Genomic DNA, 14,745 nt, shown 5'->3' on the forward strand with positions numbered 1-14,745 from the left:
CTGCTGCACGTGCATTTGGTTTGTTTATGTTTACGCGGCGAAACTGAATCGAAGCAATCATGAACGAATATCTGTGGGAATTTGCGCAGGCCTTCCCGAGCGAGAACCGGTTCCAGCTGCTCCTAAAGTCGGCGCTTTCGTAAGTTGATCAAATCGTTAAACCACCTTTAATCATAACAATCCCAATTTTGTTCGTAGAATGACCGCGTCGGCTGAAGTTGGGAAAACGAACGAAAAGTGGATGTGTCGAAAGTGCAAGACGCTGTGGATGCACGGTTGCTTCCAGGTTGACGAGGTGGCTGGTACGGCCAGGTACGACGCGCTGCTCGAGAAGCATAGCGACGTGGAGCGGCGAAGCAGGGAGCAACGGAAACATTACGAGTACATGCAGAGCCGGAAGGCTACGACGGCGGTAAGTACTGAATCTATAACTTGGCAAGGTTTACCGACAATGAGCAATAGTTACGACAACTTCAGATTCCACATTTATTTACTCCGGAACACAAATTTGGTTAAAAAAAGCCAGTTCCGACTCCTCCTAATTTACAATCCTGGACACAAATTTCATAAACATAGCGTGATCATTTAAGGTGAAACGAGACGCCAGTTCTTGGACAACTTCTGTTCAACTGAAATTAATTTGTGAACTCGACATGGTTGCTTGCTATAGAGTTATCTAAGACCGATCTCGCGCACACTAGCACGCCATTTGTTTTGCTGGCCGGTACAAAATTTAACCTCAATCTTTTTCGTGTACGTGCACGCAATACACACTGAAAGCCCGACCATGGTAATTTTAAGAACATTTGTTAAAAATGCTGCTTATTAAATTAACTGTGACTTTTTGATGGAAGTAAACGCAAATATGGTAATATGTACCATGCTTCCACAAAATTTCATGGTAGCAATAACGAAATCATTTTCATTCTCTCCATATTGGAGGGTTAAAATTACCATGCCGCTCTCGACATAGTAAAACTGACTGCGTTAATCAGTCAATCCAAGCCCGGAATGTTTTCAGCAAAAATAAGTCGGTGCGTGTTCTCAATTTAACCCTACAATATGGTAGCAACTACCATGGTTGGGTTTTCAGTGCATGCGCACGTAGATAACTATTGGCCTATTTATCGTATGTATGATACCCATAGAGTTATCTACGTGCGCATGTATTGCATGCACGTACACGAAAAAGATTGAGGTTAAATTTTGTGCCCTACAGCAAAACAAACGGCGTGCTAGTGTGCGTGAGATCGGGCTAAGATAACTCTATACCCTCAGGCAACTCGGTCCTGAAACACATGCAAGCGCTAGGTGAATAATTCGATCATGGGACCATCCACAAACCACGTGGACCCTTTTTTGAAAATCTCAATCCCCCATCGTGGACAATTGTCCATACAAAAAAAACTTTTACACCATAATCAATACACCAACGTACACAAGGTGTTTTGCACAAATTTTAATGCAACACATACCGGCACAAAGAACAAAATGGTTTCCCTCTTCCCTCCTCAAACGCCGTAACTGTATTTTTAGCGGGTGTAGAGACACTTCGCATAGACGGCCTTGCTCCAAACACGTCATTAGGGGTATGGAGCGATGAGAAAAAGATTAATAAGCATGCACCCCAGCCGAATCTTCAATAGAGTTTAATGAATTGTAAAATATGTCGGAAAAATAACAAAACTTACTTGTGTTGTATTAGAAAGGAAGGCTCTCACCAAATGTTGTGGTCTTCAGATTTAGTTCTTCAATTCTCGAGTTTTTCTTTGAAAAGGTCCAATAAACAAAATTTTCATTGTTTTGCTTTTTGGGCGTTTTTGAATACCCCTGACTCAAGGCGGTTTCAAAAACACCCAAAAAGCAAAAATTGATTTTTTTACTGAACCTTTTTTTTTAAAACTATAGAAATCCTCTTAAAACTTGCTTTCTTGAGTTGGTAAAATAAATGTAGTTGTTTATTTTATTAACGTGACTTTAATCTAGCTAAAACAAATGAAATGCATAGAAAAAAACATTAATAAAATTAATTTTAGATCAAATTAAATTAAAAAGTCCTAAACTAAAGACTAAAAATCATAGTTTGGGGCCCTATTGAATGTAAGTTGTGATTACAAAAATCTAAAATCATTTTTTGTTCCATAAAGTTGAGAAAATTTCAAATGAGTTTCACTTTTTAACATTGAATATCTGGTTTCCAAGATATCATCGATTGAAAATTTAACTCTCTACAACCCAACCCCGCCTTTAGAAGGGCTTCGATTTAAAAAATCGCCAATAATCAAATTTTAAACCAGTTTTTGATTTTTAAAAAGCATTGTAAAGAAGAACTCTTAAAATTTCAGAAAATTTATGGGTTGGAAGTTTTACTTGTTTTATGTGACTTTGTCTATGTTTTTAAAAATGTTGTTTTTCGTAGAACAAAAGTTGCTCAAAATGACTTCCTAAACACGGGAAAAATAAAATTTTCGAAAAAAAATTTGGCCAGTAGAGGGTTAAATAAAAAAATACAAAAATTAAATCAGATTGATTTATTGGAAAATTTAATTTAAAAAATGGAATAGAGGCCGCCAAGCTCTACAGAGCGAACAATTTTCTTATACTACATTCTATAGAAAATTTAAAAAAAAACTGTCAAAAATTCTTCAAAAATCATTTTAATTCAGTTTGTGGGGTGTGCTTTAGGGACAGAGACAAAGACATTTCAAAATCGATTCTAATGCGATTTTTTTTTCATCCTGTTTCTTGATAGCGTACAAAGGCTAATCAAATGCAACGATTGAAATTAATGCTCGATGACAAAAAAAAGTTGAAATGGTATTATTATTCTGGAACATAAAACGCAGCAAGAATAATCAAAATTTGATTAAGATTGGACAGAGATAGACTCCTCATCAGTGTTGTAAATACTTGATAGAAAAAAACTATCATTTCACGAGTTCTGCACCAAAATATCAGAGAGTTTCGCCTCCGTCACTACAGTTTACGAGTTCTCTTCCTTTGGATTCTGATTCTCAGCATGAGTGAATCTCTCTATCACTCCTCCTGTCATTCTCGTCTGCGCGCTCTCACTACTGAATCTTGTATTCTCTCAGAAAACAGCAGTTAGAGAACGCGAGAGAAGCTCTTGGAACCGACCATACATTACGTCCCGTTAAACTGCGCTGTTAAAATTTGTTTTGTAGCGGGGTTAGTGGAATACAAAAGGTCGAGAGGAGATCACCTGGTAGTGTGTAAGCTGAGAGAATCGGGTTGGAAAGATGAGATATTTGGACCATGAGAGGCATGCGAATTGTAGACGCTGAGAGCTGAGAGTTTGAGATTTTTACAAACCTGCTCAATATGACCATAGAATATGAAATTGGGAGAATGTGATATTATTCTCTTGAACAGCAGTCAGACAAAGCAATGTTATTTTTTTTAAATTATTTTCCAAAATGTATAGAACAAATCTTGAGAAAATTTCCTTCCCCGATCTACAGAAATTCACTTGTACAATCTGCTCGTACAAAACGCGCATTCCGGTCAAAGGCGGTGAGACTATTTCAAAACCACTGGTCGAACCCATCAAAGCTACACCAACCGCTATTACCCCAAACATCGGCAACTCCTCCAAGAAGAACCGAAAGCGCAAAAAGGACCCCACAGCTGGCCTGACCATCGTCGCACCCAAAAAGAAGGGCAACATATCGCAGGCGATTGGCACCGGCAAACCCGCAACGTTCAGCTCGAAACAACCCAGCCAACTTCAGGCACTGGCTGCGGCACTCAAGAAGAAGAAAGCTGGCGAAACGGAAGGACCCGTGGATCGGTTGAAACTCATGTTGAAGTGAGACTATTTTGTTTGTTTTTTTGTTGGAAAGTAGTTTATTTACTTTACTTTGTAACACTAAAGTGGATAGAGTCGCTACAGTAAGTTTATCACTGATGGTTTTTCTAAAGAGATTCAATAGCGGTGTAAAGATGTAATAAAGTGTAACGCAATGTTGTATGATGAGTGTTATATAGAATAAATGATGTAACGAGTAAGGTAACAAGCAAACAGAGTGTGAGCGTCTTCTGTGTGTAGCCTACAGTTTTTTGAGATGACAGCATAAATAGTCTTAGATAATGCTTAAAATTAGGGATAACGAAGGTTGAAGGTCCAGCGAAGGCGTAGTCGCACTGCTAGTTCAGCGGGATTTGCTCCTTGACGATCTGTGAACGAGAAGGGTGATGGTCAGTTGGTTGGAAATCAGCGCGGGAAGAATCCATTCCAGCTACCTTGAACATTTATTCATGGTATCGTGAATTTTTTCCGAAAAAAATTGTGGTCCTACAAATGTTATTAACATTCTTCAAGTTAACATGACATTTATTCATTTCACCGTGAATAAAATTCAAAGACGTTACAGGCGTTACGTTTCGTCTTTTTCTTGGTCACGATTACTGGAGTGGATTTCTTCTTCCAAGTCATACAGCATCATAACAGAAAAAATGCATTTCTAGTCTCAACATTCGACTTACTTGTCGGTTTTGTTTTGCGTCGTACATCCAGAAAGTAGAGCAGTGGCGTTACTTGTTTTAGTGTTTCTAACGCGCATTCTGTTAAACGGTGTTAGTGATTTGGGTTAGTTTGTGTTCGCTACCGGTTCGAGGTCGTCTCGGCTTCTCTGGTACGCGTCCAAAAATGACTTTTTTTTATGGGATGAAGCGATCGTGGGTTAGTCGGTGTTAGTTTCAGACAGGTAGTCTCCGTTCCCCGTCCGCTCACCTTCTGGCACATTCCCCGGTAGATCTCGTCGGTATCCCAGGGACCGCGCTCCGGCAGTGGTAGGCCCCTCCTGCGCAACTCCTGGACGCAATCGGTAAGGTCCAGGATTGGCAGGGGATCGATCTGTGCCTTGGATACCGCCGTGACTAAATACTCAACATAATGCGTTCTGGAAGAGGTAATCGAAAGAAAAACGCACTCTTAGTGGATGCGGTCCGTGACCCCCGTAGCTCACCTGTGCCAGATAGTCGCGATAGATTCCGTCCACGAGGCCCTGGGGACGCGGAGGCATGCGCCGGTTAGCCCGCCGTACGAGCGACTCCAGATCGTCCGCGCTGAGTATCGTCAACGGGTCGATGCTGTGGTGCGTCACCAGAGCGCTTAAATATTCTATGTAATGGGGTCTAGAAGAACAGACGCGTGCAACAAAATACGGATCATTCAGATGGTGTCAGTTTGGTCCAGTTTGTACAAAATTTTGGCTTGAGAGCCTCTTTAAAAGATCATCAGATCAACCCCTTACGATCTGTAGCGATCAACCCTGTGGAACAAACTTATCTTTACGAAAACCACGATTATTTGAGACTTGACGGAATCTATACCGCTATTTGGGAACAAAGACAAAAAGCAAACACAAGTTCTACCTGCACAATCCGGCGTGTCCGTCGGGGACGTCCCCGTTGCAGATGGTGTCCATCAGGCCGCCGGGCGTTTCCTTCTGCAGCGGGATCGGACACCGCATGGAGGTGGCCTCGCTCTGCAGAAACTCGCGCTTCAGCAGCTCCGAAGGTTCGGTATCGTACGTCACGTTGTGCATCTACAAAAAGAATCTCGTTACTCAACCCGCCAAACCTCCACCAACCACCTGAACAACTCACAATCAGCAGCGACTGCAGATCGCGCGGGTCCTTGTCCCGCAGGTAGAACAGACAGTTGCGCGGATGGTGCGCGTGCAGGCCCAGCTTGGCGCAGTACGGCGACACGTCGCACTTGGCGCCCATCATGAACGGCTTGTTACAGCCGAAGCAGAACTCGAACTTGCACTGGGTGCAGGTAAAGTGCATACAACCACCCCGCGACAGCGAGTACTTGAAGCTGCAGTTCGGACAGCTGATGCCGTTGGCCTGCAGGTGGCGGGCCACACCGAGCGCTTGCAGCTCCGGGTCGTTGGCCTCCTTCCACTCGGCGAACTTGTCGCAGGTGAGGCCCTCGTGCTGGGTTTCCCACTAAAGAAGAGGATGATTTGGAATGAGTTATGATTCTCGGGTTGTGACTGCTTGGGAATCTCTGGATTACTTCCTGAAGCTATTTGAAAATGATCTATACAGCTTATTATTATTTACCTTGCTTCTTTATGATCTGAAACTATATAGATCTATGGACGATATCCAAAGATAATTAACTTCTATATTATAACATGGTCCTGGAAAACCTAAATCTCATATACAGCAGTTATTAGGTAAATGGGCGTTGTTTAACTTTGCTGCTTTTTAACTGGGCAGAAAAACGTCAAAAAACCAAAACAAACCGAAATTACCGCGGGGTTGGTAGATGCAAAAATCACGTTAAAACTAAAAAATCTTTTTTCAAGCATTTAACAAATTTCATATTACAATTAGAGAAAAATATGAAGTAAACATGGTAAACAAATTTGAGTAACTTTTGTTTTTATGTTTCATCAGGAAAAAAATATGCATCGGTGGCCCCCTCGTAACTTTTTGTTCAGCCCAGTTAGCGAGCAGCATTCGGTAACTGGGCTACATTCTCAGCCCAATTACCGAACAAGTACTGTACAGATCTATCGATACTATCTCAAGATATTTTACTCACGAAATATTTCAAGTATTTTAAGAATTTTGAGTATTTGAAGCACCGTAACAGGGGTGACATTGGGTCTGGGGGGTGAAATTGGGTCATACAAATTTCAGAATTTCACCCCCACACCCCTGATGACGGTATTATAATTTTTTGAAAATTTTAAGGTCATATTTCAATAATTTCAAGTATTTCAAAGTATAAGGATATTTTTATGTCTTTAAAGTATTTTTTTGAATTTCAAGTATTTTATGAATTTCAAATATTTCCTAAATTTGAAGTATTCAGAAAATTTCAAGAATTTCAATAATTTCAAAAATTTCAAGAATTGGGCCCTAAAATTAAGCTTAATTTTGTGATACAGTGAAACCTCTTTTTACGCTGTGCGTTACGTTTTTCTAATTTGTCGATTGCTCTGGAACGACGCAACATTTTCGCAATCTTTTAAATAGAATTTGTAGTTTTTTTTGGTTTTAGAGAAATCGACGAAATAAAAAGCGTAACGCCACCGCGTAAAAAGAGGTTTCTTTGCATTATTGTTCAAAACGATAAGGCTTATTTTTCTGAGTACAATGACCCTTTGTACGACCGCAAAGGATTTTAAATGGATTTTTAAATCAATTTAAAAAAATGACTTCGCGGTACCTACTTCTTGAATTTTAAGATTTTAAGAATTTTAAGAATTTCAAGAATTTCAAGAATTTCAAGAATTTCAAGAATTTCAAGAATTTCAAGAATTTCAAGAATTTCAAAAATTTCAAGAATTTCAAGAATTTCAAGAATTTCAAGAATTTTAAGAATTTCAAGAATTTTAAGAATTTCAAGAATTTCAAGAATTTCAAGAATTTCAAGAATTTCAAGAATTTCAATAATTTCAAGAATTTCAAAAATTTCAAGAATTTCAAGAATTTCAAGAATTTCAAAAATTTCAAGAATTTCAAGAATTTCAAGAATTTCAAGTATTTTAAGAATTTCAAGAATTTCAAAAGTTTCAAGAATTTCAAGAATTTCAAGAATTTCAAGAATTTCAAAAAATTCAAGAATTTTTAGAATTTCAAGAATTTTAAGAATTTCAAGAATTTTAAGAATTTCAAGAATTTTAAGAATTTTGAGAATTTCATGATTTTCAAGAATTTTAAGAATTTAGAGAATTTCAAGAATTTCAAGAACTTCAAGAATTTTGCGAATTTCAAGAATTTCTAGAATTTTAAGAAATTCAAAAATTTTAAGAATTTCAAGAATTTCAAGAATTTCAAGGATTTTAAGAATTTCAAGAATTTCAAAAAATTCAAGAATTTTAAGAATTTTTAGAATTTCAAGAATTTTAAGAATTTCAAGAATTTTAAGAATTTCAAGAATTTTAAGAATTTTGAGAATTTCATGATTTTCAAGAATTTTAAGAATTTAGAGAATTTCAAGAATTTCAAGAACTTCAAGAATTTTGAGAATTTCAAGAATTTCTAGAAATTCAAAAATTTCAAGAATTTCAAGAATTTCAAGAATTTCAAGAATTTCAAGGATTTTAAGAATTTCAAGAATTTCAAGAATTTGAAGTATTTTTGTATTTTTGTATTTTTGTATTTTTGTATTTTTGTATTTTTGTATTTTTGTATTTTTGTATTTTTGTATTTTTGTATATTTGTTTATTTGTATATTTGTATTTTTGTATTTTTGGTTTTTTTTGTATTTTTGTATTTTTGTATTTTTGTATTTTTGTATTTTTGTATTTTTGTATTTTTGTATTTTTGTATTTTTGTATTTTTGTATTTTTGTATTTTTGTATTTTTATATTTTTGTATTTTTGTATTTTTGTATTTTTGTATTTTTGTATTTTTGTATTTTTGTATTTTTGTATTTTTGTATTTTTGTATTTTTGTATTTTTGTATTTTTGTATTTTTGTATTTTTGTATTTTTGTATTTTTGTATTTTTGTATTTTGTATTTTTGTATTTTTGTATTTTTGTATTTTGTATATTTTGTATATTTGTATATTTGTATATTTGTATATTTTGTATTTTTGTTTTTTATTTTTTTTTGTATTTTTGTATTTTTGTATTTTTGTATTTTTGTATTTTTGTATTTTTGTATTTTTGTATTTTTGTATTTTTGTATTTTTGTATTTTGTATTTTTGTATTTTTGTATTTTTATTTTTATTTTTTATTTTGTATTTTGTATTTTTGTATTTTTGTATTTTTGTATTTTTGTATTTTGTATTTTTGTATTTTTGTATTTTTGTATTTTTGTATTTTTGTATTTTTGTATTTTTGTATTTTTGTATTTTTGTATTTTTGTATTTTTGTATTTTTGTATTTTTGTATTTTTGTATTTTTGTATTTTTGTATTTTTGTATTTTTGTATTTTTGTATTTTTGTATTTTTGTTTTTTTTTGTATTTTTGTATTTTTGTATTTTTGTATTTTTGTATTTTTTTATTTTTGTATTTGTGTATTCTTCCTTAATTTTTTTAAAATTTTAGTATGCTTGATTTTTGAAGTATTTTTGCTGTCAGACTATCAGGGCTCATTTTTAGTTTGAAGGAGTTTATACGGAGCTCACACACTACAATATGTTTGTTTTATTAGTGCGCGTGAGCTTCGTGTTAAAAATGACAGTTCGTCAACCATCCATACATCCATAAACCACGTGTGGACACTTTTTTGGAATGTGATGAATACCTATCTGTAAACAACCTTTGCCAACTGCAAGCTAACGAAGATTGTAGATCTTCGTACATTTGTAACCAGGAGATTCCCTTAACGATCAAGTCAGTCCCCACATACTCACCGGCTTCCGGCACGACGAGCACGTGATCGAGCCACAGTCCGGGCAGATCAGCCGCTTCTGGCGGGGCCGCGCAAAGAACCCGGACGAGCAGTCGACGCACCACTTGAAATTCGGGTCCTGCATCAGCGTCCGATCGCGCAGCTTCCGCTGGAACAGGTCGTGCACCTCCTCGTCCACGATGTTCTTGAGCAGAATGTCCAGGTTGGAGAAGTACTCCAGCACGTCGTCCTCGGTGACGGCGGCGTTGTTCAGGTCCGGCTCCTTGCAGTACGGACAGTTGCAGTTGGTGATCGAGCGGTGCGTGATCTCCTCGGTGAAGTACACCTTGGCGCAGTCCAGGCAGCACGTGTGCGTACACTTGAGCATCGAGATGATCTCGTTCATCGGGTACACGCCCAGACACAGCTCGCACTCCTTCTGCAGGAGATCCTTGGCCTCCTCGATGGTGTGGCACTGGGTCGCGGCCCAGATCGCGTTGTCGTGGTTGTAGCGCATCTCGATCAGCTGAACAGCAAGCTCCGCTTGCTGGTAGCTTTGGACCAATCCGTTGTCAAGCAGACGACGGGCTTGAACCTTGAGAAGGAAAACAAAAATACGTTCAAATGATCGTCCTCAAAGCGGATCTCCAGCTAGATAGGGGGGTTTAATGCGCCGACCGAAACTTACTTCTAGCGGTTCTTCGCTCGGTTCGAACGGTTTCACCAGCGACCGAATGATTGTGCGGCTCTCGCTTTCGGTGACCGTCGTCAGGTCCTCGTCGTCATCCGAGGTCATGTAATCGTCGCTGAAGCACGTCTCCATGTACTTTTTGCGCAGCTTGCGCTTCTGCTCGGACGTGACGGAACCTTCGCGCGAGCCGATCGAGGAGCTCGGGCCCGGAGTTGAGCGGGACGAGCCCGGCTCGGCGGACGGTCCCGGGGTCGAGGCCTTGCTTGTGCTCGCCGCTACGTTCGGCTGAGTGGGTGAGTTAGTAGTAAGCTTATTAGTGAATGCCTTCGGCTGGACCAGCTTGGATGGCTTCGGTTTCGGTGTGGTGACTGTGGTTGAGGTGCCTGACTTGGATGCTTCTTTCTGTGACTTGCTGAGGAACTCTTTCTGCATGTTCTTGACGGTGTTGGTTTGGACCGGGCCGAACACACCGCCGACGGAATTCTTGCGAAGAGAGTTTCTGCGGCTAGAGGGATCGGATGTGGTTGTGGTCGATTTCTTCGTTTTGGTGTCTGTTGTGCTTGTTGAGGTTGTCGTGGTTGTTTTGGCTTTGGTTTTAGTTTTTACGATTTTAATTGTTTTCTTTACGGATGGAGTGGTGGGTGTGGATGGAGGTGACTTTTTGCTTCCAGTACTTACTGGTTGTTCAGCAATGTTAGCAGGTGGAATCTTGAGGGCTAGTTGGGATGATGGAGCGGATGGAGCAGCGATTTCTACGTTCTCGTAGATGTTGGATGATTGCGCTTCTGAACTGGGTTCGGTGGAAGGAGAATGAACGATGACATCCGATGGATGGACTTCAATGAAACTTGATGGTTCTTCGGATGGTTCGCGAGATTCGGATGGATGATGAGCGTCCCCGTTCGTAATGGGTTGCTGATTCGTGACTTGTTCTGTAGTCACGGTCTCATCGGTCGCAGCTTCCTGTGCTTCGGAAGCTGTGGTCGTAACTGGCGCGACTTCGGGTTCTACTTGCTGTGCGGGAAGATTCTCAATAGCTATTTCTTCGGACGTATTCTGTGGTACCGTGTCTTCAACGTTCGTTTCACTGGTGGCTTCTGCTACCGCTTCCAGCTGAGCAGGAAGTACTTCGACGGTGGAGATTAGTTCTGAGGCGCTAGATTGGCTATCTGTAGAGTTATCTACAGGCGTAGCGGCTACTTCGACTGGTGTCGATTCAGATAATGTCGGTTGCGCTTCTTCAACAGATTCTTGTTCGTTTTGGCTTGGTGGCTCAAGCGGTTGCGTTTCCGTTGAAGCAACCTCAGGCTGAATATCCATTGTTGTTGCTTCAGTCAGTGGCTCCTCGTTACTTTCAGGTTGTGACTCTGTACTGGCTTCCGCAACCTCGGAAGTTGCCTGAGTATTATTATTCAATGCGATTTCTGGTTCTACAGTAACCGCAGACTGTGCATCAGATGGTATAACTTCCTCTAAGGTATTTAATTCTTGTACGCCATTCTCCACCGTTACAGCGGTTTCGATATTGTCAGCTTGATCTGCGCTTGTAACCTCTGCTTCCGTCTCCAGCACCACATCAGAACTGCTCGGTGTTCCCTTCCTGCTCGATCTGATAACCGTTGCGTACTCTGGAATAGATTGATTAAATGCAGGTTCGTCCGCGGTATCAACCGTATCGCTGTAACCGTTGAGCATGTACGCTTCCGCACCGCCTTCTTCCGCTGAATCGTTGGCTTGCTGCATCATAGCCCGTAGCTCCGTGACGTTGACGTACTCTGGTCCTTCGTCGTCTACACCGCCTTGAGCTTCCTCCAACCGTCCGGAGTCCTTGCTCTTGTTTACGGTTGCGTACTCGGGAATCGGTCCTTCCGTCTGCTCCACCAGTGGCACCGGTGACACCTGACGCAGCTGTTCATTCAGCTCGCGAGCTACGGTGCTCAACATTTCGATTGTCGCGTCCAGCGCTCGCGTAGCGGTAGCGGTCTCGTTTTCGGCGTGCATCTCGATAGCTTCGTACAGAATCTGCTTCGCAGCGTCGATTACATCTGTTTGTTCAGCTGATGTTTGTGCTGGCGCTTGCGCTGCACTCGTCTGAGCTGATATAACATCGACATCTGCATTCTCAACCGACTGTGCAGTTTTGATAAACTCCCCAATGACGGACTTTGCCGACAGCAAAGACTGCACGTTCTTCATCGTCATCGGTAGGTTCTCCTCCGCTACCAGCGTCGGTTCAGTCGCTTCGTTTACGTCGGCCACCAGCGTGAGCTCGCTGAACTCGCTCGTTTCCGGGCTGTTCTGCATGGTTTCCGCGCTGGACGACTCGTCGTACTCAGCAGGTGGATTGTTTTCAGTCAATGCACCAACCGCCAGGCTGAGAATGTCCCGGATTTCACCGACAGACTGTTCGATCACACTGAGTGCGTCGTTGAAGTCGCTGTCCAGCGGAAGGTCGCTCACTTCCGAGGCACTGTTCCGCTCGATCTCCCGCACGAGAGCCGCGTTCATTTTCGGCAGTTCCGGTTTATCCTCTACGGTTTTGTCCCCGCTCGGGGTAGCAGGCTTGTCCTCCTGAACTTCCGGATGCACGACATCCTCGGGCGCCACCTCGCTGAACATGACCGACCCGTCGTCGTCCTCGTCCTCGTACTCGTAGTACTCGCCGTTCTCGTCGACGTCGTACTCCTCGTTCGAGTCCCACTCTTCCATGTTTTCGTCCCCCTCGCTCCAGTCTTCGTAGTCGTCACCCTCCTCGTAGTACTCGTCGTCGTACACTTCGTCTTCGTCGGCCATGGTCGCCATGTCGGACGCGATTTCGTCCTTCATCTGCTGAATCAGCCGCTTCGTGTCGAGCACCAGGTCGGACAGGTTGTTCTGGGGCTTCGACGACAGGGATTGGGTTGGGGAGGTGTCCGCGGTTGGTTCTTGGTGGTTCTCGGCGGAATCAACGATTTCAATGATGGTGGGGCTTTTCGGGGGAGATTGAGACGGTTCTTCGGCTTGAACTGGGGATTTTGGAGGTGATTGGGTAGGGGATGGCTTGGGCTCTACTGAGTCGTTAGTTGTTGGAGGGTTGTGAGGGGAAGGAGTTCTAGCTACTTCTTCAACGTGCTCGTCAGTGGAAGCTGCAGGGACTACGTCTACTTCGTTAGTTGGAACCTCTATTCTAGGGGTGCTCTGATCGTGACTTTCTTCGACTTGCGTTTCTAGTGCCCTATCTTCGGGGACCTGTTCTTGCTGGTTCGGCGGCTGTTCCGCAACAGGAACCTTCTCAACGACGGTAGCTTCGGTCGTTGAGGTAACGTTGTCATAGATTGGTGTTTCAGCCGCTTCCGCTTCGTACGGATCCAGTTCCAGCTCGTGCTCGATCTTTTCGATGTTGTCGACGACGTGTCGCAGTTCTTCCACGTGATCCACGTGTGCGGCGGGGACGTGCGTCCAGTCCTTCTGCGCTACCGCTTCAAAGTCGCTCTCCGACGAGCTCTTCACTGGACGTCGCTGAAGATAGTTGTTTTTGTTGACGGGGATTCGGGAAACACGACGCTTCTTGGGTTGCTTCTTCTCCGCGGCTTCGGCAGATGCCCGCATGGCGGCTATTTCTGCAGTGTTGACGTAGATTGCTTCTTCAGGTTGTTCCACCGTTTCTGGTGGAGGTTCTATATGTTCCGGCGGGTTCGGGGTTGGTTCGTGCTTCGCACGCTGTCTGTCCAGGATGTCCTGGATGCGCTGATTCACCGCCACAATGTCGTAGTAATCGGACTCCGCCGTCATCCTGGCTTCGTCAGAGCTGCTGTCAACTCGGTAGTTCTGATGTTTGAACTGCTCGAATTCGCTCGTCAGTCGTTCGGTTCGTATAGCTCGGTGTAGGAAGTCTTGTATGTTGGCGTATTCGCTCTCCTCTTCGCGAGCGTCCTTGTATCCCATCGAAGATCGTTTCTTCGAGTCGGGGAAGTCGTTGGAAGTCTCCGTCTTTGGTGGGTCTTTTTTGAATGGGAAGGTATGTATGGATGCGTAGTCGTTCTCGGTGTACTCGGCGTTCATCAGCGTCTCTCTGATGTCGTCCTCGAGCGTCTTCTCTGTTCTGATGGGGGCGTTTTTCAACTCGTTCTGAACCTGGTCGACCAGGCTCGGTAGGATTTCCTGGATGTTTTCCGTCATGAACTTGCGAATGTCCTCGTAGATGGGTTGCGTCTCGTCCACGGATGACTGACTCGATCGTTGGTGTGGTATCGGACTCTTGGCGATGATTCGTTCGCATGATTCTGAACGTACCGATGCTTGCGATGCCGGCCTGGAAACGCCATTCTGTTCAGCTAGCTTCGTCAGCAGGTGCTGAATGTTCTTCAGCACGTCCTCGTTTTGAGTCGCCTGATTCTTCTCCATCTGATCGATGAGCCTCTCGATGTCGCGAAGGATCACGGTGTTGGACGGAATCGTCTCCTCCACCACCGGCTCCTCGTGGTGACCGTTCGTCGTCGCACTGTGGTTAGTAGTTTCTTCCGGTACGATAACTGGAGGACTCACCGCTTCCACCTCCTCGACATGGTTCGTCTTGCCGTTCGAGAGAAGCTCTTTTTCGACATGGGCGCTAATAAACTCCTGAATCTCGCTGCCTGGAAGGGATCAGGTGCAGGTTGGCAAGGACGGTGAGTGTGCAGGAGTTTCCGGAAAGGGGGAAGAAAAGAGTTTATCGAATTAATATGGATTTACTGTTGTTAGTGTTT

General features: G+C 42.4%; 2 protein-coding genes across 10 annotated transcripts in view; one reads left to right on the forward strand and one right to left on the reverse strand.

Moving 5' to 3' along the window:
* The first annotated feature begins 24 nt into the window (after window positions 1–24).
* LOC119766570 lies at window positions 25–4,053 on the forward strand. Its single transcript, XM_038251369.1, has 3 exons — window positions 25–139; window positions 199–412; window positions 3,483–4,053. The coding sequence occupies exons 1-3, from the start codon at window positions 60–62 to the stop codon at window positions 3,831–3,833; spliced, it is 645 nt and encodes a 214-aa protein (XP_038107297.1). The 5' UTR covers window positions 25–59; the 3' UTR covers window positions 3,834–4,053.
* The window catches only part of LOC6038707 (E3 ubiquitin-protein ligase lubel), a 54,809-nt gene continuing 44,102 nt past the window's right edge, over window positions 4,039–14,745 (reverse strand). For 6 of the 9 annotated variants that reach the window (XM_038251363.1, XM_038251365.1, XM_038251364.1 and 3 more), the window contains 6 exons: window positions 10,019–14,634; window positions 9,353–9,925; window positions 5,632–5,979; window positions 5,398–5,570; window positions 4,754–4,922; window positions 4,168–4,197 (listed from right to left, as the gene is read on the reverse strand). In XM_038251363.1, the coding sequence (XP_038107291.1) occupies window positions 4,168–4,197; window positions 4,754–4,922; window positions 5,398–5,570; window positions 5,632–5,979; window positions 9,353–9,925; window positions 10,019–14,634 (5,909 nt within the window). Of the gene's footprint in view, window positions 4,198–4,753; window positions 4,923–4,988; window positions 5,158–5,397; window positions 5,571–5,631; window positions 5,980–9,352; window positions 9,926–10,018; window positions 14,635–14,745 lie in introns of all 9 variants that reach the window. The other 3 variants (XM_038251368.1, XM_038251360.1, XM_038251361.1) reach the window with 3 other exon arrangements.

The sequence above is a fragment of the Culex quinquefasciatus genome, chromosome 2, assembly GCF_015732765.1.
Source record: "Culex quinquefasciatus strain JHB chromosome 2, VPISU_Cqui_1.0_pri_paternal, whole genome shotgun sequence".
NCBI classification, from domain to species: domain Eukaryota; kingdom Metazoa; phylum Arthropoda; class Insecta; order Diptera; family Culicidae; genus Culex; species Culex quinquefasciatus.